Here is a 26,624-nt window from a genome sequence, read left to right on the forward strand (position 1 = left end):
GCTGCAGACCTTTGATGGTGGAGATTAACTAGTCCCTCCAAGGCTGCCAGATGGCTTTTCATTATCCCCATCTACCAAAGTCCCACAGGAACCATTTAAGCCCGTATTTTTTTTTTTTCTTTGAAACATCAGAAGCCAAAATGTAGGCTTTAAAGTGAGGTATAGAATCCTTACAATGGAACGAGGATGGCATGACCTGCCTTCAGGAGAAATCCTCTGCTTGCTGTCAGTGGAGAATCAAATGCATACCTGCAACACCTTTTGTAAAGGGGCCTATGTAGGCATATATGATGAGTCAGGAGGGGCTAGGGAGGAAGGGACACTGCTTACCTGATCCTGAAGGTCCAGGGGGGCCTGGCTGGCCGGAAGGACCAGGCCTTCCAGGTGGACCCATGACACCTGCAGGTCCGGTGTCTCCCTTCAGCCCCTAGGAGAGAGGAGACATCCATTTATTTGATAAACTATTCATAACACACAACCTCTTCCAGCCAGCAGTGGCTTCCCTTTCAAGAAAGCCAAGACATTTGCAGTAGAAGCATGCAGCACAAGCTTCATAGCCACCACCTCAATGAAGAGGTGCTGTCCTCTTCTACCTGGAGACAGAAAAGTGTGTCCAGGCAGGGCTTCTGCTCCTAAATGTGGACGGTCCCAGAATTCTGCTCTGTGTGGAGTGAGGAATCACCCTGACTTCAATTATTTGATAGCCTTTCTTCAAGGATACCTTTTACCCCTGATAACTGTCAGTGCAGCTCAGACAGAAAGGGCTGGTGGAGCTGAAATAGCTGATCCTGGAAACCCTTAGTTACTGGAGTAATAGACACTGAAAAAAGAGACAAATCACTAAGCAGTCAGCAAGGGCTTCCACAGTGACATTTCCCAGTCTTAGGGGGCCATCTTTCAGAAGGACACTAATGACTTTGATGCCCACACTGTTTCCAGAAGTACCTTAGGCGCCTGGACTCCTGTATCTCCTTGACTGCCACCACAGGTAGAGCTACGTTAACAAATCACAAGGTAAGCAAGGGCTTGGCTTTAAGAAGTGCAAGCTAGTGTGTGGCAACCCCATACTGACAAATAGCGTTTCTCCAGTACCTTATCTCTCAGTCAAAGTGCTGTAACATTTATCTATGGGAGATGAGCTTACACACAGTTACCATATAATAGCTAATATTCTGCAAAATCATCTGTAATTTGCCTCATGGGATCCTGCTTCTGCAGCCATGACCTTAGGCATTTGAAATTTTCACCCTACAACTATTCAGCACCTTCATATTTATACTCCTGAATTTAATATGGTAACACCTATTAAAAATACCTATATTTATCTTCCTGCTCATGCAACTCTCCAAGGCTTGGGTTTCTCAGCTTTATATTTCGGAAGCATATTACATAGCTTAAAGTGTAAATATCTGATTTGATTTTATGCGACAGCATACATTATTTAGCATAACAAAAATGATGTATGTTGTGTAAGCTTTCTTTTAATAAGAAGGGAGATGAGTTCCTCAAAGATGGCGTAATTCTAGGTTAATGTAAATTCACGGGCTTATGATGAGTGGTTACATGTCCGGTTTCAGAGTAATAGAGCATATGGGGTTAAGTATGCTAAAATAATCTGTTGTTATATAATATCTCATATCCCATGGATACATTTGAATGTTGAGGAAGGTTGATTTTGCCATGCCCCATAAAGAACTTAATCGAATATTTGCCTTGTTTAATCCTATTAGGTAAGCTCTGTGCCATCAAACTCATCCAGGATTTATGTGAATGTCAATGATGCTGATTCCTAATTACTTCTTACATTATGCAACACAGAATGAGCAGACCAGGATTTTGTAGCCCCAAAGAAGTCTGTGGGAAACCTCTTTCCCCCACAGAACAGTGATCTGGCAGAGACAAGCCAGTGCCAGTTGGACACATACTGCCTGAAAATGAGCTGTCTTCTATGTCTCCTGCTTTGGAGGAGTGATTGCTTAAGGCTCTCTTGCTTAGCACAGATGGATTAAATAATAATGGTGGAGATTTATATTAAACATGCTTGCTTGCTTCTTTTCAAATGTACACATGGCACTCAGAGAAGCTTTCCCCAGGGACAATATTTATATTCCCTTCCTTTCTTTCAAAGTAACGTTGTCTAAAGCCCTGAGTCATTGCTCCTTATCAAGACTGAAACCCTAGACTTGCTCCTTAGGGTCAAGTCCCAAGTTACGAAGCTTTGAGTGTTATAGCTCAGAGGGCAGTGAGGCTGTGACTTGTGACTCCCACCTCCTGGTCACCTTTTAGGAAGAGCCTGCCCAGAGGCAAGGGAGAGCTGAAGAAGTCAGTGAGATAATCAAGACACATCTTGAAATGGAAGTGGAAGTGACACCTTCCTAATTTAGCTGCTTTTATCTAGGGATGTCAGCGGGATCAAGAGACAGGAAATGGCCCCATGTTGATGGAAACTATCTTCTCAGTTGAACAAACAGCCAGACAACTACAGCACTTAAAGGCAGCACCCAGACCCACAGAGCCTTAAAATACCACATTCAAGTTTTTTCAAAGGATTAGAAAAAAAGAAAGGTTTTCATGCAGAAGATCAATACTAAAACTGCTTTCAGGGCATAAGAAAGGTTTGTGTATTGAGCCTTGGGCCTAGAAATCCTAATTTAGGGCCAGACTACAGTTCTTTCAGTCACACTGATTGTTGCCTTAAATTATGGCATGCCTTATGCCACCACTTTGTGATTAAGACATGGCAGAATGTGACAAAATGTTGCAGGTCAAGTAAGGAACATGCTGTGTTCAGGTGCTGTGTCTTCTCTTTGCCTTGTGCTATAGAAAGACATTGTGTGCGTATTACTTTGGCAGGACAGATGAGCACGGTTCATAAAAACAACAAGCAAAACCAAAAGAGGAGAGAGCACACATCAGCTTTTAAAACCCGACAAACCAAGGACAAAAGCCCCATTTCTTGTGGGTCACAAAGCAGACGTACTTTGCACAGACTTTCCCTACTTGGTGACCTGTTTTCCTTTCCTAACACACAACTTTTAGGTTTTCCCCACACTGGCTATTTTTTCACTTCAGATATTAGCTGACAGCATCAAAGCCCCAGCAGCAGATGTGCCTCTGTTTGCAGTGCTGGGCATAACCATACTGCAAATAAAATACATTCAGCTAAGCCTATTAATCACCTCATCTACAAGCTCCTGTGTCTGAGCAGATACAGATGTACGTTAACACCAAGTCAGCGCAGTGAGAACAGGTTCCCTTCCCTGTTGGTCAGCAGAAAGAAACAGGCTCTGAGGCAGCAATTCAGAGCACCAGGAACTGGTCTCCTTCGTACCCCCAGTATCATTGTTTAAAATGAATACAAAAGGAAAGGTGCACTCAAAGAGGCCCATTTGGTGACTTGAACAGGTAATTGTACTAATGTTGCTACCTCCTCCTTGGAAAATGCTATGGTGGACGAGTCAATACCAAATTTACACACAACTCCTGGTCTTCACAATTCCTCTGAAAGTCTGAAAAAAATAGTTCTACCAGCATAATTATTTTGAACTCTAAATAAGGACAGTTTGTCAGCTACCCCATTCCTGAACAGGTTCCTTACAAGATTACCATCCCTTAAAGTCACTATGTGTCTTCCTGACCTTTCTCAGAGCAGAAGAATCTGTCCCTGGCATGCAGTACTATGGTGAGAACTGCCATATAAATATCTAGTCTAACACAGCAATCTTGATTTAGAGTTAACAGAGGAAATGGGAGAAACAGAGAAGGCGTTTTAGTGCTTTGGTTCTTTGCACTGCATGCCAAACACCTCCAAGACCTTGTGGCTCTGAAAACTGATCTGTGCTGACCAACACTTGGGTCTGCGCAAAGCCTGAATCAACCAAATTGGATAGTGTGGACAGAAAGCATCTTCCAGGCAGGCTAGGCAGCAAGGGCAGAGCCTGAATATACACTGGATAAACACTTCATACCTGTGCTAGAAACCCAGCGTGCATTACAATGCAATACAAGGCTGCATGTTGGACATATAGACCAGCGTTTTTTATCCCCCCCCCAGTTTAATCTGTTACAGCACACGATTCCTAGCATACAGACAGCTCCTGCTAGTGCACACAAGCAGTGGTTTTGTTAGCAGTAGTGTACCTCTTGACAATGGTGAGCCAGGGAGAAAATTCATGCACAGGCAATGGGACCTCCCTTGCAGGATGCTAATGCTGCCCTTTCTGCCCACAGCTTCCTCCCAGGTGAGGAAGAATTAGATTTTGTAGCATCAACAGCAATTCCTCTCCCCATTCAGAGGCTCAGAAAACAAGTGTTTCCCTACAAACCTTCTTTCACTCATCCCAGGAACCTGTTATTGTGAGAGGTAGAGGATGGTATTGGTTGTTGAATTTTAGATATATCCCATTTGCCATTGCAGCCTGCCTGTAAATCAAGCAGCCCTGCTCCCTAAGTCACCTTCATGGTTAGGATCTACAAAGTGTAAGGCACCACAATGTTATATCCCACACTGTCTAAGACCTGAACCTTGTATCAACTATCTAGCCATCAGATGGGGCTGAGACTGTAGCTCTGTGTTGCTTAGGACTCCAAGGAGGTGTTCATGGTCTGCTCAAGCTCTATTCAATGAGTTCAATACCAAGACAGGAAAAATATGATTTTCCCCATGTTGCAAGGCCAGAGAGCTGAATGATACAGGTAAGGTTCCAGCCCTAAAGCTGAGGCTTTAACTCCTGCGTAGGCTGTACATGCATATGAGGGGCTTCAGAGTTTCTGTCTGTTCCTCATGTGATAAAGTGCCTGGTATCACACAAGCACACACCACACATATGCCACGAGTCACAGGAAAAGGAAAAGCCATGATCCTACTTGTTTGCCTCGTTTTCCAGGTCTTCCTATAGGTCCTCTGTGTCCTGGTACTCCCGATTGTCCCTTCGGGCCCATCTCTCCCTTGGTGGGTGCAGAGGGAAGGAAGGAAGCAGGATGTGAGTACAAGATTCACATGATTCCTCTGGATAATGCTGGCACTGTTTCTTTCTCAAAAATCCAAAATTCAATGAAATATTTTCAAACAAGTGTAAAGTAAAAAATATTGCTTAAAATTTCCCTGAAAAATCCTTATTGAAGAGGAGGCCAAACGGAAAGATCAGAAACATGCTCAGAGACTTGGAGAGGCCAAGGCTAGCAAAACTCTCTGACGCCTTGGCAATATCATGCTTTGCTGTTAAGATGGATGTATAATAAAATCACTCATGGAAAGGGAAGTGAATTCACTCATCTTCTAGCCTCCTTAGAAACAATTATTATTTCCTTATCCTAATTTCAGAGACAAGATCTGATTACATCTTAAAATTATCCTCCTTCAGAGTTTCTATCCAGAAGCCAACATCCAAATTTTATTGTTTTTCAAGTAGAGACTTATGATGACATAAAAACTGGTCAGGGTTACCACTGCCATTTGTAGTAGTGTCATTTGAATTCAGAGTACCAAGAAGGAAACATTTATTAGCTTCAAATGAAGAATCTCCAAACAATTAGGGCAGTTATGAATCTGTAAACAAGGGTTTGATTATATTAAACAGGAGGAAAATTATAACTAAACCAGTGTTCTGAGGAAAAAAGAGAAACACCAAATGGCTAAATTTCAGGGTTTTCTCCTAAGATAAAAGGTCTGAAGAATTTGATCATCAGTCCAAGAAGTCAGGTATGACTTTCAATGTCTTATACTTTCCAGGATGTCCCTGAAGCCACTGATTGACCCTTAACTTAACACAGCTCCCCAACACACCACACCCACTTACTTTTTGTCCCAGCATTCCAGGGAAGCCTATTTCTCCCTACAAAATAAAAGGACAAAAAATTATAAAAAGATGTGGAGTCATCTTTGCCAAAGCAGCACCTTCCCTGGATGCAAGAAGAACAAGTGCCATGTACTTAACCAGATACTGGTTAAAGAAACCCACACTGTGATTCAGCACTGTGGGCGATGCAGTAGGTGGAGAATTATAAGCACAATTTTACTGTAAATCCCCTTGTACAGTAACACTATTCCTCTGCCACCTGCTTCCTCTCCAGCAAGAACATCCTGATCGTATTTTGTCTGCAGGCAACTCTGCTACCTGGACAGCTCCTGCATTTTGGAATAGCATTTCTCCATTTACATCAGAAACAGTTTACTTTTCCTTTCTCAGTTAAAAGAACCCCCAAGCCATGAATCTAACCCCTCCTTTTCCCTCCTATCCTCAGCATTATCCTTCACCACTTAAAACCATTTTGGCAAGCTGTTGTGGTTCTGGACTGTACAGGCCAGGAGAGACTGAGGTTATCCCCAAGGAATTCCTTCCCTCACTGTGTGCTGGCACTGAAGGGCACATGGACATGGATGCTACCACCCTCCCATCAGGCAGGACCACTGCCTTCCCTCCCCATTCTTGCCCTCCAAGGAAGATGCCTCCAGGCTCCCTTCCTCCAAGCCACTCCTGGTTTTTGCCATCAGAAGTACGCTAGTCCTCATGTGCACATTCAGCTAAAGCTCACAGCTATTTGGAAAAGAAAATTACCTGGTCTCCTTTGACTCCTTTGTCACCCCTGTCACCTCTGGATCCCTGGAAGGAGATAACAGGGCAATAACAGCTTAATTACTACCATTTCATGAGGAAGCAATAAATATTTCTCACATGAGGCGTTATTTAGAGTCACACATAATACAGTATTATCTTCAGAGTGAGGCATATGGTTTGATACCCTAAAATGTTTCCTTTCTACTTTCATTGACATTACAACAGAATTAAAAGTAAGGCTTGCAGGAAAAGGGACTCATTCTCCCCAGATAATTACTTTAAATAGGTGCTTTCCTGGATATAATGCTTCTAAACTTGATTTTTTTCCCCACTTGGCTTCATCTAAGTTGAGGTTCCACTGTAAGGTCTTACAGTAAAAACTGTCTGTGTGTCAATGTATATATATATATAGCCTAAATAAACCAGAGGGACAACAAAGAATTATTATACCCATTCTACAGATGGAGAAGCTGTAGTGAGGTGCACTGTAGTAATTTGTTCACAAGACAGGGTGTAAAACTCACTTCTTCAGTATCCCAGCTGAAAACACAAGACTGTGCTCCTTATTGATGCTTGTTTTCATTTCTCAGTGGGACCTTTGGACTTCCCCCCATCAAAACCCAGTCTCATTTCTACAGTTACTTTTTTTGCATAACTGTTTCCAATGGTTAAATTACACATTATTCTGTTGTCACACTGACCTTTTCTCCTCTAGTTCCAGGAAAACCCTAAAGGGAATGATAGACACTTTAATGCTTCTGGCTTTCAACATCACCCAAGAAGCTGAACTTTCAAACTTTGAAGTGAAGAAAAAGAGTGAAGCACAAATAATTAACTGCATCAACTTGTAAATGCAAATGAATATTTACAGCTTCTAAAATTGCACTGAAACAGAACTATGAAACATGAATTAAAGGCAAGACAACTCAGCCCAAAAGCCAACATGAAAAAGCCGGGTAAAGCCAGCAGGTTTGATATTGCTTTAAAATTGAAACAAGCGAGATAAAATGTAGCTGAATAAAGCCTTAGATGACACAATTAACAATCTAAAATATTTTTAGCAATAATCTTCTTCTTCTGGGTTGTTGGGTTTAGGTCCGTCCGTCTGTCCCCCCCCCCCCCCAACCCCGCCCCGGAACATCTCTAAATTATATGTAAGTAATCTTTCAATGTGAAGATTACTATAAAAACAAGTTTTTCTTTCAGAAACATACAATAAACAAGGGTATTCAGTTCTTCTTTCTAGTCCTTTATTTGAATAAACTGACTGCACAATCTTTTTCAAGTACCTAAAAATATTGTGGCTTAAATTTGTAAAGGCAAAGGCTGTGCTATAGACCATGATGTGCAGACACTAGAACATTCAGACCAAACTGTGCTTTCTATCTGACTGTCAATACATATGCATAGATTTAGTAGAGGACCAAAATGATCTCCAGTCTTGTGAGGTGGGTGGAAAACACTGCAGACATGATTTAATGCCTCAGATATACTTAACAACTCCAGTTTTCTAGTGGGATACAATTATATATGAGTTTTGCTTTTAACATAAATTTTTGCATTAGAATAATTTATACCTAAGCATTTTTATGAAAAGCCAAAAACACAGCCAAGCCCAACCAGACAACATAACCTTGCTTGAAGAACACATCTTTTAAGCTGTATTAGAAAAGATGCATCTTGACAAATGCTATCCAGCCAATTCATGAGGGAAGCAGCTGTCAGCAGAGCGTTAGAAACCAATATGTCTGAAAATGCAGCATTTGGTTAACAAACCTTGGAGCCCATTGGTCCTCTTGTACCTGGCAATCCCATCACACCCAACTCTCCCTTTTCACCCTAAAGGGGTCAATAAAGAGAGTTATTCATTGTGGCTCTCTGATGAGGTCATATTTGAATGTCTGACAGTTTAGCAGTTGAGGTTTTACGTCAAATGATTGAGACAAGTCTGACCTTGGTGTAATATTGTAGTCAGAGCTCTGTATTTCAATTATATCCTGCCTGAGTCCTCATATGTTATCTTATCCTTCTATTGGCATTTTCTTGGATGCGTAACTTCTGCTTCAGTTTTGTCAGATGCTATCAAAGGACATGCAAACAAATTAGAAGCAGCAGTGCATCGTTTTTTCTGCATGAAGGTGCATCATCTCTACCCAGCATCACTTCCACTGAATTGCAGAAAATAAAGGTATTCTGCTGCAAGTCCTTATGGCTTGGGAAAACATAGTGAGTAGTTTTATTGCAGCTCTGAGACATAATGTGCTTTACAGTGGTTTGGAGCCAGTAAATCATGAAAAGGCTTTACAACAACTTCTCTGGCTGCTGCCAGCTAATTATATCTAGCGTGAAATTCGGAGTAGTCCCCGCAGACATGCAGTAGCACTACAGCAGAATACAGATGGCTCTCATTCTCCTTTGGCTTTCACTGTCCCAGAAATGAAGAGGATTCTCACATTGGCTGCTGCCCCAGCAGAAGCTCAGAAAGGACTTGAAGAAACAAAGTAGAAGTAAGGATTAGACCAACATTGTGTCAAAGAAAGAGAAGTAAGGAGACACAGCTAAAAACCATAAAGCAGAGAGATGGGAATGAGAGAAAAAAAACAAAGCAAAACAAAACAAAGAGCATCTTACTGGAGAGTTACAGCAAGAAGAGGATGCAGTAAATGACTGTAGAGAAGATGAGTAGTCTGGGAAGATGAGAGATGAGAAGGAGAGAAAGGAAAGAGAGACACAACCAATGGAAACGAGCAGAGAGATCTGCTGGCCTCTATTTGACTGGAGCCTTTACTGGCAAGCAGGAATCTGAAATTTATAAAGACAAGGCGAAATGAAAATGTGAACTCATCTAAGGAACACAGGAGACAGGTATCAGAGGAGACAATAAAAGCAGAAGAATTGGAATCAAACAGCAAGTATCACTTGCAGTCAAAGTATAGGAAAAAGTATTACTACTGAATATGAAGGATGCTTCTAGAAGTGTGATGAAAAAGCATAACAATAGGCAAAGAGGAGATAATATCAAAAGTAGGAAGACTTGGTAAATAAAACTAGAGCTTACATAAGGAAAGGCCAAGTGAATGATTTTTCTGACTACCTTGCTCTTAGTACTAAGTCTGTGAGAGAAGGAGGTAATTGAAGCTTCCTTCTACCCTCACTGCCCCTACTGTCAGAAATCACAGCACACAGTGCGTTTTCAGGGGGGACACCATTTCCTATCTCACAGTTCAAAGTGAACGTTGTCTCCTTTTAAGCAACACTCTTGTTGCTTGCCTACATTCTATAATATGATGTTTTTCATCTAACACATTGAAGATGTGTTAGGGTTGAGGGTCTGTTTTCCAGATGTGGCTTGAATTCAGAAGTCATCTACTATAATTCTTGCAGTCCTCTGAGGTGGTGGCACAAGCATCCATGGAGCAAATGAAGAGTCAAAGATTTACTGGAAAATGTAGCGTTGAACTAAACATTGCGTGCAGTCCTTTTTCCTGATGCGTACTGAATTGAAGGGAAGCAAGTTATCTCAAAAGTCCCAGTAGAAACGCCATATGCTGCGGCTTCTGTAAGGAGCTGTATAGATTTCACATGATATTATACTCAGCAAAGGACTGTCCTGAAGCTTTTCCATAATAAATGAAGAGGAAGCAACCACTCAGCAGTAGCAAAGCGGGTCCTGACATTTCTTCTGCTGTTGGTTATTAAAAGTCACAGGAATAAATGTCTGTTTGTATGGGAATTAACTTCAAAGACATGATCAGTAATTCACATGGTTTGTAATCTCTTTCCGCTGAGACCAGCCTGGTGTTTTCCCTCTGATCGCATGGGCATATAGTTGCACTGCCAAGAAGTACAGATTCAGGCGAAGAGATCATCATAAAGAATGCTCATAAAGATGATGATCAGCTTTAAAGCACTGATCAATGTGACTGTGAGACACCAGTGCTTATCAATGAGTCTTCATTAGATTGATTTTCGGTTTCCCTCTGACATATTTTAATCAACATAAGAAGTGCTACAGGGGCTAGGCTGAAGGTGGATAAACCTAACCCTAGACTGGGCAGCTCTTTGCAGAGCAGTGTATGAAACAAGACAAGCACAGAGTGTCCTTGCACTGCTGCAGCTTCCCAGCCTTTAGCAGATAATCGCTTAGAGACTTCCTAATGACTTCCCATGACAACTACCATGTTCAGATCATGATGCTGAACAGGTTATTCCATGTGAATTTTAGTCTTACCTTCGGTCCCACAGGTCCAGGCCATCCTATTGGTCCTGGCATTCCAGGGACACCCGGGGGACCTGGTCTACCCTTGAACGGAAAACACCAATTACAACAATTCAGGCAACATCATTCCTACACACAGACCTCCACTGCAGACAGGAAGTAGGGAGGAATAAAGTCTTTTCAGCAAAAGACCTGAAAACGTTTCTTTACCTTGCTGTTAATACAAAAAGAATACTATATTATATTCATAGTACACTTTATGTTAATGCTGCTGGAGGAGGTGTGGGGTTACAGAAATACCAAATTATACTGATTCAAATAAGCAGTTTAGCTACACAGTAAATCTATATGCAGTTAAAATAATTATCCTAAAACCCCAGTATGAATAACTTAAATGTTCTTTTCATTTAATAATATGATGTAAATCAGAAAGACTTGCATGTAGTTAGTAGATATCTATGTTAAGAACAGAACCAGGTTTTTAGCTGAGATATTTCTACATTTATTTACTTGTTATTTTGAACATTCTCATATTACTAACTATAACAGCTTCTTTATAGCTACTTTATGACTAGCAATAACTACATACATACAGTTATTTATCTATTTTAATTACTGTCTGTAAATCACTGCTTGAGTATCTCCTAAAATGCTGCAGATTAGTGCTACTCCACTGCTTTATGCCACTTGACAATATGATCTTAGAAATGTCCTTATGACATCTGGGGCCATGAATGACCTCCCATGAGCCAGACAGCTTGTAGCAAGGGTTAAACTGTTTTATTTCCAACGTGAGCAACTTCTCTTTCTGGACCTATTAGTTTATTTTAGAAGAGCAAGTACTGATGTATTACATTTAAGGTTGTACTTTCTTGTAGATTGGTGGGTGACCCTCTCTAAGACATTACTGTTTTGAAATCTTGAATTTATAGAAGTAATATCTTTGTTTACTGTAGGGCATTTGCAATTTAGATTAAAGAAAAAGACCTCTTTTGTTTATGTGTTTCATATCTATTTGAATTACTGATTGGTGTTAAAATCCTTTGTATGTTATTTAAAAGGTGTTAAAATCCTTGGTGTATTATTAGAAGGGTATTTCTTTTCCTGGTTAGTGACTACCCTCTGCTTATCTCTGATTTCATCCTACATTGCTGTCTTCTTTCAAAGTTAATTACATTAAATGGAGGTACTTAGTGACTGAGGTAACGTATTCTGTTTCATCACATGTAGGGACACATATTTTGGACAGCATATCATGGCTCATGTGTCACCAAGCATAGGACTGTAGTCAGCATATTGTATTGGTGCCAGAACTTTGGAAGTGTAATCATTGATGGTTATCCCCCTTTTGGGGGTATTTTTCTGAGCCTTGTTTAGACTTTGGAGAAGTAAAAAGTTTAATGTTGTTTTGGACTTTTCTCTCATGCACCTTTTGTGATAGCTCGCATACTCCTCTTTCCCTGTCCACAGAATGCGTAGGTCAGGTAACTTCCTATAATTGTCTGGCCAGAGATGTATGCTTTTGATGAGGGAATTTGTCGAATTCAAACCAGCTGGGGCAGGTCTCCAAACCAGAGGGCCCAGCTCTCCAGCCTTCACCTGGCGCTCCATACCACCCACCCTGAGTACCAGGAGAAGCAGCACATAGAGGTTAAACTTCAGCACTAGCTAATCTTTATCTAACTATTGTCTGCAGCCCTCTCTGACAGCTGTTACTTGCCAAGTATTAGGTGGGCTCTGAGAGAGCACTTTTGTTCATACCTTTCTTCCTGGCCTGCCAATCTCCCCCTGCCAGAGAAAGGAACATGTTAGTCCCATAGGCACCACAGAAGCACAGAGGTTCATTCGTCAATGCATTTATATGGAAAATAATATAAATTTGGGAATACCTTTGTGTTCAGGACTTTGCTTCCAAAGGTAAAATGAGAAAAATTACTTTCAAAAAGCTCCTTGGTTTTTCCTGTGTTCTCAGCCTTAAATCTAGAGTCATCCCCTTGTATAGTAAAGCATGTAATTATGTGTCCAGCTTCAGGTATAAGGCCCCTAAAATTATCGTCATGGAGCAAATGACCAAACTTAACATACAGGTGAATTTTAACATCTGAGCTGACCTGTACAATTAACATGCATGGAGAGCCCTGTCCTCCCAGAAGGACAGGACATTCAAAGGCCTTTGGATCAGTACGATCGCTGACTTGTACACCTGAGCTGCTTTCTTAACACACACTCTAGACAGAGGTAGCTATGGTGAGAAGCCATAAAAAATGCATAAAGACTGAAAACCTACACTGAAATATGAAGCTTTAAATTACAGATTCAAACCAATTCACAGCCTTACATTCAAATTAAACCAACCCCCCACATCAGTAAGGCCCATCCTTCGCTAATCAAAAGGAAAAAAGTGAACATGCCCCCACCCCCTTCTTTCTTCCTCAAAACCACACCAAACTCCATAGCAAGCGACACTTACTTTCTCCCCTTTTGGTCCCACTATACCAGGAATCCCTTGTGGGCCCTGGGGAGAAAAGTGAATGCTGTTATTAAACTACAGTAGTATGGAGGCACTAGTGGTTGTCTTCCTTCAGTCCCTGCCCCTGTAGACCCTGTAGGTCTCTCCTGGGAATAAAGTTTGGGATGCTGGATATGGTGGTTGACCATGGGCTCTATGGTATGATCATAGCGTATTGCCTGGACATGTTTCTCTCCCTCAAATAAGGATGGTTTTCTTCTTTCAGGAGACTTCTTAATCCAGACAGACCTTGAACCCCATCTCAGAGAAAAAGAAATCAGAAAAACAATGTTGTTTCTAGAGAGCTCCAGGTCACAGATCACCTTTCATTTGTGAATGACCAAGGAAAAAACTCCTATGAGCCTGTATCAGAGTGTTAGATTCACCATAAAAATCACTCCAGGTTTGAATCCTGGCTGACTTATGCTGTCCAAAACATAATGCAAATTGTACATGAATAGCAGCAAAGTGTACCCTCAAATGCAAATTACTCCAAATATTTTTGTCAGTGGAGTTAAAGTTTTCAATACTGTAAATCAGAACATGCCCTATTAGAGTGAGAGCCAAATTTTATCTTGTTACTTCCATTTTACCTCAGGTTGTTACACTGTGAGTTAAACCATTACAATTCCAGTTCTTTTTCTTATGAAAAAGTGTTAAAATATAGCTCTGAGTCAACAGTAGGAGGTTTTAGAACACCTTGGAAAGCCGGGCAAACTACAGCAGAAAAGAGTTCAGAATTACTTCTTAGATTACTTTTTTGTAATGGTAGCATTTCTTTTCAGGTGACCATTGCCATAAAGTATTGCCCAGAGGACTGCTGGCTCTTACACTGTCCCATTACGTGACACAGTCCCATAATGTATAATTAAAAATTCCAAAGCCATGTTATACCCACCCTACTGTCTGCTGCTGTGATAAAATCTGCCAGCCTACTCCATTGAAAAATGTTCTTGGAGGGATCATAGGTCATCTGGTTGCAAGATCAGTATTATTTATAGCAAAGGACCTTGTGGAACGATAGAATTAATATTTCTGTTCTTCCACTTAGGTCAGAGAGAGCATTAAGAGGGTTTTTCTTAAACAAAGATTCTAGAGAAGACTGAAATAACAACAGCTTCTTTAATATATACTGCAACTCTGGATCATGGCCAACCATGCTGCCGGGCTGTTCCATACTGGAGGACAGGACAAACACTTCCCATCACTTCTCACATCATTCACATGCTAAATGAATCTGCCTCATCCTGCATCTCAGCAAAGACAAAATGGCAGAACAATAAAGTCAAAGTTGGTAAAACAAGACTTTGTGGTTTTCACATTGCAGCTTCTAGACTGTTTACGAATACCTTCTGAAGTATTCACTCCTAAATAATTAAAGCTAAGCTTTTTTCCACATAACTGAACCTTTACTGCGATCTATTGTCCATGTGTTTTAAATAGTTTTTGGGTCCTTGTTAACTTTGCAGGCTGCCCAAGCCCTAGTCACAGCTTTTGCTGCAGCAAAGGTCCTGTGCCATGTCTGCTATTAGCTGTATTGCAATAAAATCTGCACCTGGGGGCCTTGAGGAAGATCCCTGTCCCAGTGCACCAGGCACAGCATGTAGCTTGGGAACTCCTATGCATCAGGAGAAACTGGCATTACGTCTCCATTAATTTTTCTTTGGATAGAATGAACTGGAACGGAAGGGCAGACGGGTGATCTTCTCCATGCTACAGAGATGTGTGCAAAAATGTTACCCCTACAGATGGACCATTTCCTTGGAAGATTTCTGACCTCACTCAGAACATTTCTGAACATACAAATTGTACAGAATGAAATGGGAGGTCAAAAAGAATGGCCCAAGGCTACCCAGCACGTCCAAGGCAGAGATGTTGGAGGTCATGCTAGACCACATCCACATCTCCTGGATCCCATACCACTGCTGTCCTAAAGCCTTTCCTTGTCTTTGATGTTTCCTGTAGGTGTTTGCAATCTCAGGGATGTACTCCACTAATATGAAAGTTCATTGCACTTTTTGTGCATCCATTTACAGGCTCACATGAAGGACAACAGAAGGACAAAAGAGAAAAGTAACAAGAGCCTCTGAAGGAAGCGATTGCACCTCTGTGATTTTTGATGGGTGCTACCCACAATAAAACTCCACAACAAACTAAGAGTGAACTTGAAACCAGAGTACACAAGGCAGAGATGAGAGCATAGTGTAGAATGCCTATATGATTTATGCATAGTCATGTCACTATGAAATTAAGCTAGAGCTTGATATGCTTATTAAGAGGCAAAAAGCATTTGCAGATGTTTTACAGCTTTGTAAGGACCTAAGAGCAAGTGAGAGAACATGTGGTTTAATCATAAGGGCATCACTCACCTGGGGGCCAGGTGGCCCTGCAGGGCAATATGATTTAGGCAGAGAGGGAGCCTGTATTATCGGGTGCTCCTGACACAACTCTTTCATATCCAGGGAAAGGAGTTTCTACATAAAATAAAACATAGGAGTGAATATGCAGCCGTATGTAGCCTGTTGGAAAAATGCAATAAGAAAAGTGCCACAAAATGCTACAGCCCCAGGAGAGTTTATTTGCCCCCTTAGGGAGAAGCCCAGGGTTTGTCACAAGGTTAACTTCACACGTGTGAACATTAGCGCTTCAGCATAGTGTCCTGCCCCACACTTCCTCCTCTTCCTCTCCCAGAGGCACACGGCAGCCGGGCTGCCATACGCCTTTTAGAGCCAGCATGGGATCCTGGCCTATTCTTAGACCTGACCCTGCTCTCTCTGTTCCACTTCACATGTATCTGCATCTCTCCAAAAATAGCATCTTTGCTCTAATAAAAGAGACTATGCTCAGCGAGGGTATAGGCAGTGTGAACTTCGATCCAGAAGACACCAGCCCATAGGCTTTCATTCACTCCAGACCAGAGCAGATGTCTTTGATAAGCAACAAAAGCTTAATCTTTTGACTTAAAAATTAGGATTGTATGAGTAAACTGCGTTATGGCTTGTGACAGAAGTGATATCCCCTGGAAATGTAGACTAACACTGAGCCAGAAACACCAGATTAAAAAAACTGATCTTCAGCTTCCCAGCAAAAAGCCGGTCTCCAGAAAAGTTCCAGCTAGAGACTCCAAAGCACAAAGTTCATAGTGAATTCACGTGGCTCCCATCCTCATAGTAACTAGTCTTATTCTCTCCCCCACATAAGGGGGATGATGTGAAGGGTGAATTTATGCTCAGATTACTCTCTGGGCTGCGCGGGGAAATCTCAGGGCCCTGGTCCCAACCTCATCCTCAGTGAAGGAATATGCCACATTCCTAAGGAAATCTTGTCTCTGGGTCTCCTTTCTATGGACATTAAGGCGCAGGGAGGGGATGAGGAAGACGGAAGCAACCAGATTTTGGTCTGGTGGAAACAGCAGCCTGGGCTCAATCCTTATCTCTCTGAAGGCAATGGAGAATCTTACACTGTATTTTTTCTTGGGTTAGTTCTTGCTAATGACTATTTCTATGCCAGTAGCAATAATTGCAGTATTTGTATATGGTAAATGAATAGTAGAATTAAGAAAAAGAAATTATGGAGTAGGTAGAAAAATTCTTAATGTTGGGACGGAAAATATATCAGAGTTAACAGACCATAGTAATAACAGTAACCGGGCAAACATACCCATAGTGTCCTGTATGCTGCGTATGTTAACATGCATATAGGTACGTATCATGTAGAGCAGATATGTGCATATAGGTACGTATCATGTAGAGCAGATATGTGCATATAGGTACGTATCATGTAGAGCAGATATGTGCATAGGTGGGTGAGTGAAAATTGCATACAGCAGCTCAAACATGTCTGTGTTTCTGCAAAATGAAATGGTGGGAATAGATTCCATTGGAGGATTTTGGGACCTTCATTTCACCTGCTGGATAAGGCAAATGTGATTTAAACCAGGACACATAAATAACATACACCCTGAAATCATTGTGTGGGATGAAAAACTGCCTTTCTGTCCTTACTTGGTTTATTGCATTGCCATTACGCTGAGTTCAGGATTGCCTTCTGCTAAGTAAGTTCTCAAAACAGAATAAGAATATTTTAAGTTAATTGAATTAACTGCCTGAACAAACCCTACTTCATTTCATGCCTTGATCTATTTGAGATTCACTTCCAAGCCACAGTCTGGGATGTGAATGATTCTCCTAACAGAGACATATCAATAAAGCCAGATCAAAGAGGTTTGTTGAGTGACACCAGGAAGCAGTGCTTGAGAGGATGCTTCAGTCTTTGTCATATATAAAGAGTCATGTAAAAGAAAGAGAAAGGCTCCAGGGTCACACTTACAGTGTTCCAGCCATGCCTGAAGGACGGTGGTGGGAACAGGGGCGGTGGAGGAGGGATGAGGAGGCAGCACGCTCTGAGGTTGAGCTGTTTCTTCTGTTCCAAACAAGGGAGATCTGTTCAATACAAACACTCATGGGTTGTCTTGAACACCACAAACATTTCTTACAGCTTAAGAGGAGTTTCCATTCCACAGGGTTTTCCTACATCTTGTGTGCATTGATTGCAACACTGTAATCCAAGCAGGGATTTAAGAAACCAGATGGTCCCTCAAGTTTGTAAGTTCCTTCTTGTGCTGAAGGAAGGCTCTGTGGAGATTTAAGCTCTTAATGTGGCTATTTTGGAAAATATCAGATAGGCAACACTAGAAAATAGAAGTATTTCTTGCTTTCTCTCTCCTCTTCCAAAAGTTTATTAGAAATAGCATCTTCTCATTCCCATTATAGTCTGCATACCACCAGGAACTCTGTGCTGTTGCCCACTGACATTCCCTGTGAAAAAAAATGTTTCAGGCACTTGTGTGATAAGAGTGGGAAGCTGTTCTACAGCACATTTGCTTATATTTCCCCTGGGACTGAAATCAGGTTGCCTTATTCCTGATTCATGCATCATCCCTAAGAATAAATACTCTGCAAGCCAGATTTAGCTTGTAACTTCGTCACCAGCTGACCAGTAAGGCAGGATCTCAGTTGTGTTCACCAGTGTATTCAACCATTTCTAAGAAGTAAACTTCCATCAATAATCTGAGAAGCAGTGACCAAAGATTCAGAGAGAAAGGGTATGAGGATGATGCATTTATAATGGAGGGAGAGTGTTCTGCATCAATTTACTCCTTGGGAAATACATCTCTAATCACAGTGGGGGCCTTCTACAAAGGTTTTGCCAAGGACAGCAAACATTTATTTATGTCTGTTGGTTTCTTGCTTTGGCAAATGGCAGCTGGAATGAACTGAAGGGTGGCAGAGAGCCAAACACAGCAGGAAGAAAAGCCTATGGTGGAGTATCTGGTATTAATAGAAAATCCCTAAATTAAGTTTCTAGGAAAGCAAACTGGATAAAATTGCTGGATTTGTGTGCGAATTAATCACAAGCTGGATATTGGTCACATCCCAAGGTAAAACAAATTTTCCAAGGGACAGAGATACTCTGAGATTTTTCAAATGTCTCAGAAAATGTATTATATCAGTTTTAGCATCCTATGCTGTTAATGGGGGCAGCATTTTCTCAGTCCTGATGCACAGAAAATGTTCATGCCCAGAGGAATTTGATTCAGCAGCATTCAGGGATAGTTTATGTCATCCAGATATTTTTCTCTAACAAAATACTATCTGTGATGATACCTTTGAGAGGTGAGTCAATTGAAGTCTGAAAAGTTCCATAATGAAGACTCTTTCACAACTTTTGCTCACAAGTTTGAAACTGAACTAGAAACTGAAATTTAAGAGAAAGGCAGAAGATTTATAATAATAATGAAAAAAATATAGACTCATAGAACGGTTTAAGTTGAGAGGGACCTTAAAGCTCATGAAGTTCCAACCCCCTGCCACAGGCACGGACACCTTCCACTAGACCAGGTTGCTCCAAACCCCATCCAACCTGGCCTTGAACACTGCCAGCATCTCTGGGCAACCTCTGCCAGTGCCTCACCACCCTCATAGTGAAGAATTTTTTCCTAATATCTAATCTAAGCCTACTCTTTTTCAGAATAGACCCATATTATTTCATTTAAAAATTTAGATACATACTGAATATGCCAATGCCTGTTAAAAAGTAGCAAAGGTTTGAGTTTGCCTGTCTCCAGTCTCACAATCAATAAAATAGAAAGATAAGTAGAGCTAAGTTCTGTATTGGCTTATCCTGAATTCAGTCACTCTTATGCAGCTGTAACTAAGGTCTTCAATTTTTACTACACATGCTTCTGTCTTTTTTTTTAATTTCAGGACTGTATCTGAACATATTGCATTGGGACTAAATTGCATATTACTGAAACAATGGACAGCTGGCAATTTAACAGATCAAAAATGTGCTTATTATTTTATTTTAGGCTATATTCCAATATCATGACTCTTTTTTAGTATTACTTGATGCCAGGATCTAGCTAAATTTCAATAGGATTGCTATCGTTCAATAAGAATAAGAACATCAAAGCTGGCTCAATGTGGTTTAGTTGCTAAGAGATCACTACCAGGCACTGTAGAAAAAGGTTTTAGTTACTGCAGTTGCCTTGCTACTTTTTTTTTTTTTAAAAGGAGTAGATTAAAGTGTTGCCTTTTAATTATTTTACAAAAATAAGATTAAATATAGATGTACATCTATAGTCCTAATAGTTTCAATTTATCATGTCCTTATGAGTAAAGTCAAGTCCTGGGTTATAAAGTGTTTGGATTTTCTTTCTTAGCAGCAAAGTCTGAAATTCTGTGGAATAGGATTATTGTGAAAAACACTCTAGCTAACCAAGTTCGTAGCAAAACAGCCACTGATTTCAGTCTTTATAGTCTGAAATCAGGTATCTAATTTCTATTATGTAGGATAGATATCAATTATAAATGATGTGGGCAGATAATATTCCAGGGCCTCCATCATTAACCATGGCTATGCTCTGGAAGGTGTATTTTTAAAGCAAATATTTAAGAAAAGGCTGGTCCTGGACCCAAGGACCAGGGTATGAGAGGTGACAGGACAGCAGACAGAGTAAAAAGCGGGTCACTGAATGACTGCAGGTATGACTGCTATAATTTGACCTTCCAATAACCACCACATCCCATTGGTACAGATTTTGTAACTGCGATGGGTCCGGGACATACAAACCAGTTTAGTACTGGCTTGTTTTATATCACAACAGGGTTACCTTGACAGGCTTACAGGCCCTGTGCAAATGCAATGTATATTTTTAGGCTCCAGGTTAGCTTTGTTTGCTAAACACAGCTTCAGAATACTCCAGTCCCCATCAATGGAAAAAATCTTAGCCCAAGAATAGGACTGTCATAATTTTCTGTGAAATATGAAGACCCTGCCTACACAGAGTGTGTGTTTACATATCTCCTATGGAAATTGCTCTGTCAACAACTTCAGTATCAAAGACTGTGTTCAATAAGAGAAGGAAAACAAAATGAAAAACTCCTTCTAAGACTTGTCTAAGTGACAGATGTTTTCAAAGAACGTAAAAATCATAATAGTCAGCTTTAAAATAGAAAATCTGTACCCTTTTCAAACTCAGTCTATTTTTACAGTCCACACTATATATTAATGTAGTTCAAGAAAGTAACTATATATACCTATGGGTATACTGGCAATGGCTGCTTTATAAAATAACATATTCTAGATAAGCTGTTGCAATGTTTCATTTTGCTCCTGCAGGCTGCTAGCTTCTGACCATAGCTGAAGTTTGGGAACTCTTATCTGAGATGGTCTGACAGAGTCAGGGGGAAGCCATCACCCATGCTGAGTACTCTGGAATGGGGCTCATATGAAGTCTCTGAGCTCTCCTAGAGCTGATCCTAGAGCTGACCTTCAACCCTCAAACCCCCTCAGCTACACTACAGTGGGGGTACCAGAGAAGTCCTGTCATGGGTTACAGTTGGATTTATAGGATTTCATTGAAAAAAACTCATAAATAAACCCTGACAGTTACTTTTTACCTTAAAATCTGAAGAAGAGAAGGCTGCGTGGAGACCTCATAGCAGCCTTCCAGTATCTGGAGGATACAAGGATGCTGGAGAGGGACTCCTCATCAGAGACTGTAGTGATAGGACATGGGGTAATGGGCTCAAACTCAAACAGGGGAAGTCCAGGTTAGATATAAGGAAATTCTTTCCTGTTAGGGTGGTGAGGCACTGGAACAGGTTACCCAGAGAAGTGGCAAATGCTCCATCCCTGGCAGTGTTCAAGGCCAGGTTGGACGGAGCCTTGGGTGACATGGTTTACTGTGAGGTGTCCCTGCCCATGGCAAGGGGGTTGGAACTTGATGATCTTAAGGTCCTTTCCAACCCTAACTGTTCTATGATCCTATGAATTGCAAAGCTGTAGGCCAACTGTCAGGAGGAAAAGCATGGAAGGAAAGAGATACTTAACATGTGTTTCCCTTCCTATTTGCAACCACATTCTTCCAGCAAGCCCTGACGGGAAGCTGAGCTGCTATCCAAAGGCTTGTCACCCTGACAGCAGTGCTGGTGGCCTGCCCAGCTTGTGATGGGCAGGGCTTTGCTAGACGGGGACCTCTGATGGCTGATACCCCATCACAGGTGCTTCTCCTGCTTGGATGGCACTCAGAATTAATAATAAACAAGCTGGGCAGACCAGCCAGTTAATGACTGTGGGCTTGTCACAGCTGAATCCGAGACTTTCATCTGCTTTCATCTGCTTTGTTGTCATTCATTCAGGCTCCTCTTACTCTTCTCGCAAGAAGGGGGCCACAGCCACCTGGTGCCTTTCAGTACATCTATTGCAAGGTTACTATAGCACATGTTCCTTTTAAGTTAGGAAAGTTTAAGAGCCTGCCAAAGGCGCCTTTTGAGAGCCATACAGGTCAGAATACTTTATTTACAGAGCAGACGCAGGAGCTAAGCTCTACTTTAAAACCCCAAAGACATGAAGCAGCATATTCACAATACACACCTCTTTAAAACATGTTTTGCAAAGCTTTCTGACCAAAAGTGTGCCTTATTTAAACAGAAGCATAGAATAGAGCTCGTGTCTGGAGCTGGGTTGAACAGTCAGGTTGGCAGATGGTCTGCATCTCTCAGTACACTTTCGAACTTAGACCCTACAGTTGATAGGCTAAATATGTCCTTCCCTATAAACCAGCTAACATAAACGTGCCAAAGAAGTATACCAAGCCCTACAGCTTAGGTAATGGTGTCTGCGTGGAGAAGGAGGTGGTGACCCATGAAGCTCCCCTGGGAGTTACAGGATGAGACACAGAGCTGCAGCTCTCCCCTGTTTCTGGTTTCCTTTTGCTTGAAGTGGGGCTTCAGAGTATTTAAGGAACAGAGAAAAGCTGATGAGAAAATAATTCGCCATCTTTCTGACAAAAAAGTAAACAAATCCAGCTGAAAACTTTCCAAGTCTCTTTTCAGCCAAGAAAAACTCATACAAATCTGAAAATACTCCATTTTTAATCCCCAAAGTGGCTATGGGCTGTGGCAGCAGTAATGTGCACTTCAGCAGCTGGCTCACACTCAGAAGCTGTCACAATAAATAAGCAAACAAACAAACAAACAAATAAATGAATAAATAAAAGTATTTAAAATCAGTCGACGTTCAACAGGCTTGACAATAGCAGGACCCTGGCACACTGCCTGGACAGCGGATCTTGGTATTCACGCGGCCAGAGGAGCAAGGACACTCTGTCCCATGTCCCCACCGAATACTTAGCCCACGTCCCCCAGCATCTCCAAGCACCTCCCATGTGCTCACGGGCAGTGAGGCCCCAGTGAGCCCCTTGCAGCCTGGCTCAGCAGCCATAGGTGGCTGCATCTTTGCAGGACAGCCTTAGAAAATGCTGCAGAAATGGCAAGATGCAAGATTTCTAAGCAAGGGAAAGGCCTTTTATTCCCTATATGCAAATATTTCAGACGTTTAATCTGTGTGCACGTGCATGTATGAGGGCAATGCATATACCAAAAGATTATATTCTGTTCTCTCAGATTGACTGCAGTAGGAAAATGCTGAGGTCAGTACAGAGAGAGAAGCGTTTGCTCAGGTAGGTTCTGCACTCCAGCTTCACAAGAACATGAAAATCCCAGTAAAATCTGTCATGGGTGTAACATGGTTTATTATATGGGTTTATAAAATAAACCCATGCCTTATAAATCCCTACAACCACAACAGGGCTATTTTGTGCCATTTTCCTTCTATCGCCTTCCATTTGCAGATGTCCGGAGTTCTAGACACTGCTACACAATGTTGGCAACTCGATATGCTCCCCTTTAGTGCATGAGAAACTGAGGCACAGAGAAGTTAAGTAACTCCCCCAAAGCCACAGACAAGTCAATTACAATACCAGAAACAGAGTTCCATTCTGGTAAACTACAATATCTCATCTCAGTCATTTTATGAGCTGGATTATAAAAACTCAGCTGCTTGTCATACCAGCAGCGTAACATATATACTCTATATAAAGCCTAAGAACCTTCTATGATCTGTAGAAGAGCCTGAAATTGAAAAGATTAATGCAAGATGGCTGCTGCATCAGCCCCAAAACTTCTACATGTCATTCACTGCTGCACAGTCCTCTCCCACTTTATCTGTGACATCAGTAGCCACACAGCCGAGAGACACCAGTGCCACCCTTCTGCAACTGCAAGATCGTAATCTGTCAGTGCTGGTACAGATCAAACATGTACTTGACTTTGATGTTGCTCCACTGTGTGCTCAGAGAGTCCCAGACAATCCCTATGAGACTGTGGGTGTTGCTGTATGCTCAGAAACACTTCAGAGATAGGCTTTCAAATTCCTCTTTGAGACTGTGCTACCATGGACTAGATTAATTCCTCATGACTCCCTTGCTGTGACAGATTCACAGCCCAGCTGACTTTATTCTCCCACCCTTCACAAAAAATAACTCTGCACTCACTTGGTATTGTAAAAAGTCATTAACTTTGTAGTCTCAAGAAGCTAAAAAAAATAACTCCATCAACATTTTCCCTGGATAGAAGAAAACTGAAGTCGTAGCACTGCCTTCTTTAGATAAAGCATCTCCCTTTACTTGTGTGCATTCCCTGGGCACATGTATTTATGTATACACACTTGTTAGCTGCTGAGAAAAATTGTTAATAGCTTCTCTTTTCCCCACAGTCTCAGTCCTCTTCTGTATTCTTCCTATATCCATCTTCTCAGCCCAAATGCCTTTGCACCATTAAAACTGTGTGACTATAGAAAGCATCCTCCCAATGCCTTCACCGTTAAAATAGCAATTCCTTGGAGAGAAGGGAAGAAACAACACATCTAGTTTGGGGTCTGTCAACTCCTGTGGGGTTTTTATCTCTCGCCTATTTCTGATCTTTCTCAAAGCCCTGGAATTGAAGGGTTTTCCCAGTGCTCTTCTAGTTGCTAAGGGGCAGCATGATGTAGGTCTGTGAATGTGTCCTGAGTGAGTCCAGTATTGCAGGACAGCTGAATGTGCCCCTTGATTTTGCAATCACTTTCTATTCTAGCACTGAGTTAAAGACTGCAGGGATACATGGCCTATCCTGACAACAAACTTCCTCCCACATAAGCACAAATGATATTTTTCTGTAGTTTTAGCTAAGATTAACAATTTCTTTTGCTGCAATCATGCTGCTGGTGCTCCTGTGCCAATACAGCCTATGCAATGGGAGTCTCTGTATCCGATATGAAACAGGCTGTAAAAACCAAGGAAGCTAAAATGTGAAGTCACAGGCTGTTCCCTTCCTGCGCAGGGGTTTGGTAACATTGACAAACCCACAAATGAACTGTCTGTACTAGAGCAGAGGTCTACAGGCACTAACTGTCTACAAGTACATAGGGAATAAACTGATTTTCAGCACTTTGGATTGCTTGTCAGTGGAGCTCCCATCCTTGCCCTGAGGTTCCCTTTTGGACCTGCTGCTGGCTGTCAGAAACATTCACAGGTTATAGAAAACCCTTCGGATCAGTTACTGCTTCCTTTGCTGGAGAGAAAGCAAGCACTGCCTCAGCTCCTGTCCTGACCTCTGTTCCTGGCAGGTGGACAACTTGTTCACCACAAAACAACTACTGGCTTTGCTTTGGTTATGTCTCCAGAGGAGCTTCCCCAGCCTCAGGCTGGACAGCTGCCTTACTTGTCGTACAAGTGTTGCCCAGCGGTGCAGTCCCAGCTTCCTGCACTTCAGGAGTCCAGGTATGAAACATGCCTTCTGTATTTCAGCATGCCTCTGCCCCCATCAGCTCACCACATGAAGCCAAACAAGTCCACCTTTATATTCAGTCAGAGGCAGCAGGGGAACCCAGGGGAGGGACACACCATGTGGTTCTTTGATATGCGTTTTCTTGAGCAAGTGAACATTCATACCTTAAGCAGCATTTCACTGAACCCTTTCCCTTAGTTTTCATTATAGTCACTGAATCCTTTTTGACAAGCTGAGCACCTTGTCATCCACTAATGTCACAAGCAGGTCAGAAGCCCCCATTCTTGTCCTGCATGCAAAACCCAGAGCTGTATTCAAGGACAGTTTACAGCTTCCTCACCAGTGGCTGTGTCTTCTGATTTTTATTTACTGCTCCAAGGCAAATGCCACAGCCTTCTTAACTGCCTCTGATAGCCTTTCCTTGTCTCTTACCCACAGGATCAAGTGGGCTGCTAATCACTGGTCTACTGCTAACTTCATGGGACACCCTGAGGATCCTCTGCTATTGTGACTTGCATCGCTCTTCCCCTTGCCCTTCCCGACATGAAGCTGGGTACAGGCACAAGGTCGTGGACAGGCTGTGCACCAGCGTGGCTGCTCTGCTCACACTTGACTCAGCACAGGTGTTGCACCATATGCCACAAGGGTCTATGAATCCTTAGGTAGTCTCATCCCTGACTATTACCTGCATTGACCTGAGCATGGAACCCAGCCTGTGATTGTCACAGGTCATCTCTACTAGGGGGTGGAACTATGGATAAAGACAAATCAAGTGCTTCTTTAACCTGTGTTTATTTTAATGACCCATTTACTTAAAGCAAGAACAACCACACCACACTGGCCTGCTGTTTTGCTACCAGTTCAAGCCTTTCCCCAGAGGCTGTTCAGGAACTACCTTCTTCGAAGGTTAACCGCTGTACAGCTGCTCTTTTTTGGTTTATTGTTCTAGCCATTCATTTGGGCCTATCCCAAAGTTATTTGTTTCTCTCAAGCTGAAGACATAACTCTACTGAAAGAGGCTTCTGTGAGTCACAAACAAGATAGATAGAAAGCTATTAAATGCCCAGCCCTAAGAGAGTTCAGCCCCAAGACCTTTTCCTAGCCTGATCCACAACCAGGGGACTGCCTTGCTTTATGGCCAGTGGTACTCTGCTTGCCTTCTCCTA

At 41.9% G+C, this 26,624-nt stretch overlaps 1 protein-coding gene across 3 annotated transcripts in view; it reads right to left on the minus strand.

The window, feature by feature from the left end:
* COLQ (collagen like tail subunit of asymmetric acetylcholinesterase) overlaps positions 1-26,624 on the minus strand; it is a 46,193-nt gene that overhangs the window by 11,685 nt on the left and 7,884 nt on the right. For 2 of the 3 annotated variants that reach the window (XM_062602085.1, XM_062602083.1), the window contains exons 2-12: positions 17,615-17,727; positions 15,655-15,759; positions 13,247-13,291; positions 12,538-12,564; positions 10,789-10,860; positions 8,334-8,396; positions 7,259-7,285; positions 6,558-6,602; positions 5,799-5,834; positions 4,867-4,947; positions 331-427 (exon numbers count right to left, since the gene is read on the minus strand). In XM_062602085.1, coding sequence (XP_062458069.1) covers positions 331-427; positions 4,867-4,947; positions 5,799-5,834; positions 6,558-6,602; positions 7,259-7,285; positions 8,334-8,396; positions 10,789-10,860; positions 12,538-12,564; positions 13,247-13,291; positions 15,655-15,741 — 580 coding nt within the window. In that variant the 5' untranslated portion in view covers positions 15,742-15,759; positions 17,615-17,727. The remainder of the gene's footprint in view (positions 1-330; positions 428-4,866; positions 4,948-5,798; positions 5,835-6,557; positions 6,603-7,258; positions 7,286-8,333; positions 8,397-10,788; positions 10,861-12,537; positions 12,565-13,246; positions 13,292-15,654; positions 15,760-17,614; positions 17,728-26,624) is intronic. The other variant, XM_062602084.1, reaches the window with a different exon arrangement.

This window comes from Pezoporus occidentalis, unplaced genomic scaffold (genome assembly GCF_034315485.1).
Source record: "Pezoporus occidentalis ecotype Australia unplaced genomic scaffold, CSIRO_AGI_Poc_V1 ctg75, whole genome shotgun sequence".
In the NCBI taxonomy this organism is placed as follows: Eukaryota; Metazoa; Chordata; class Aves; order Psittaciformes; family Psittacidae; genus Pezoporus; species Pezoporus occidentalis.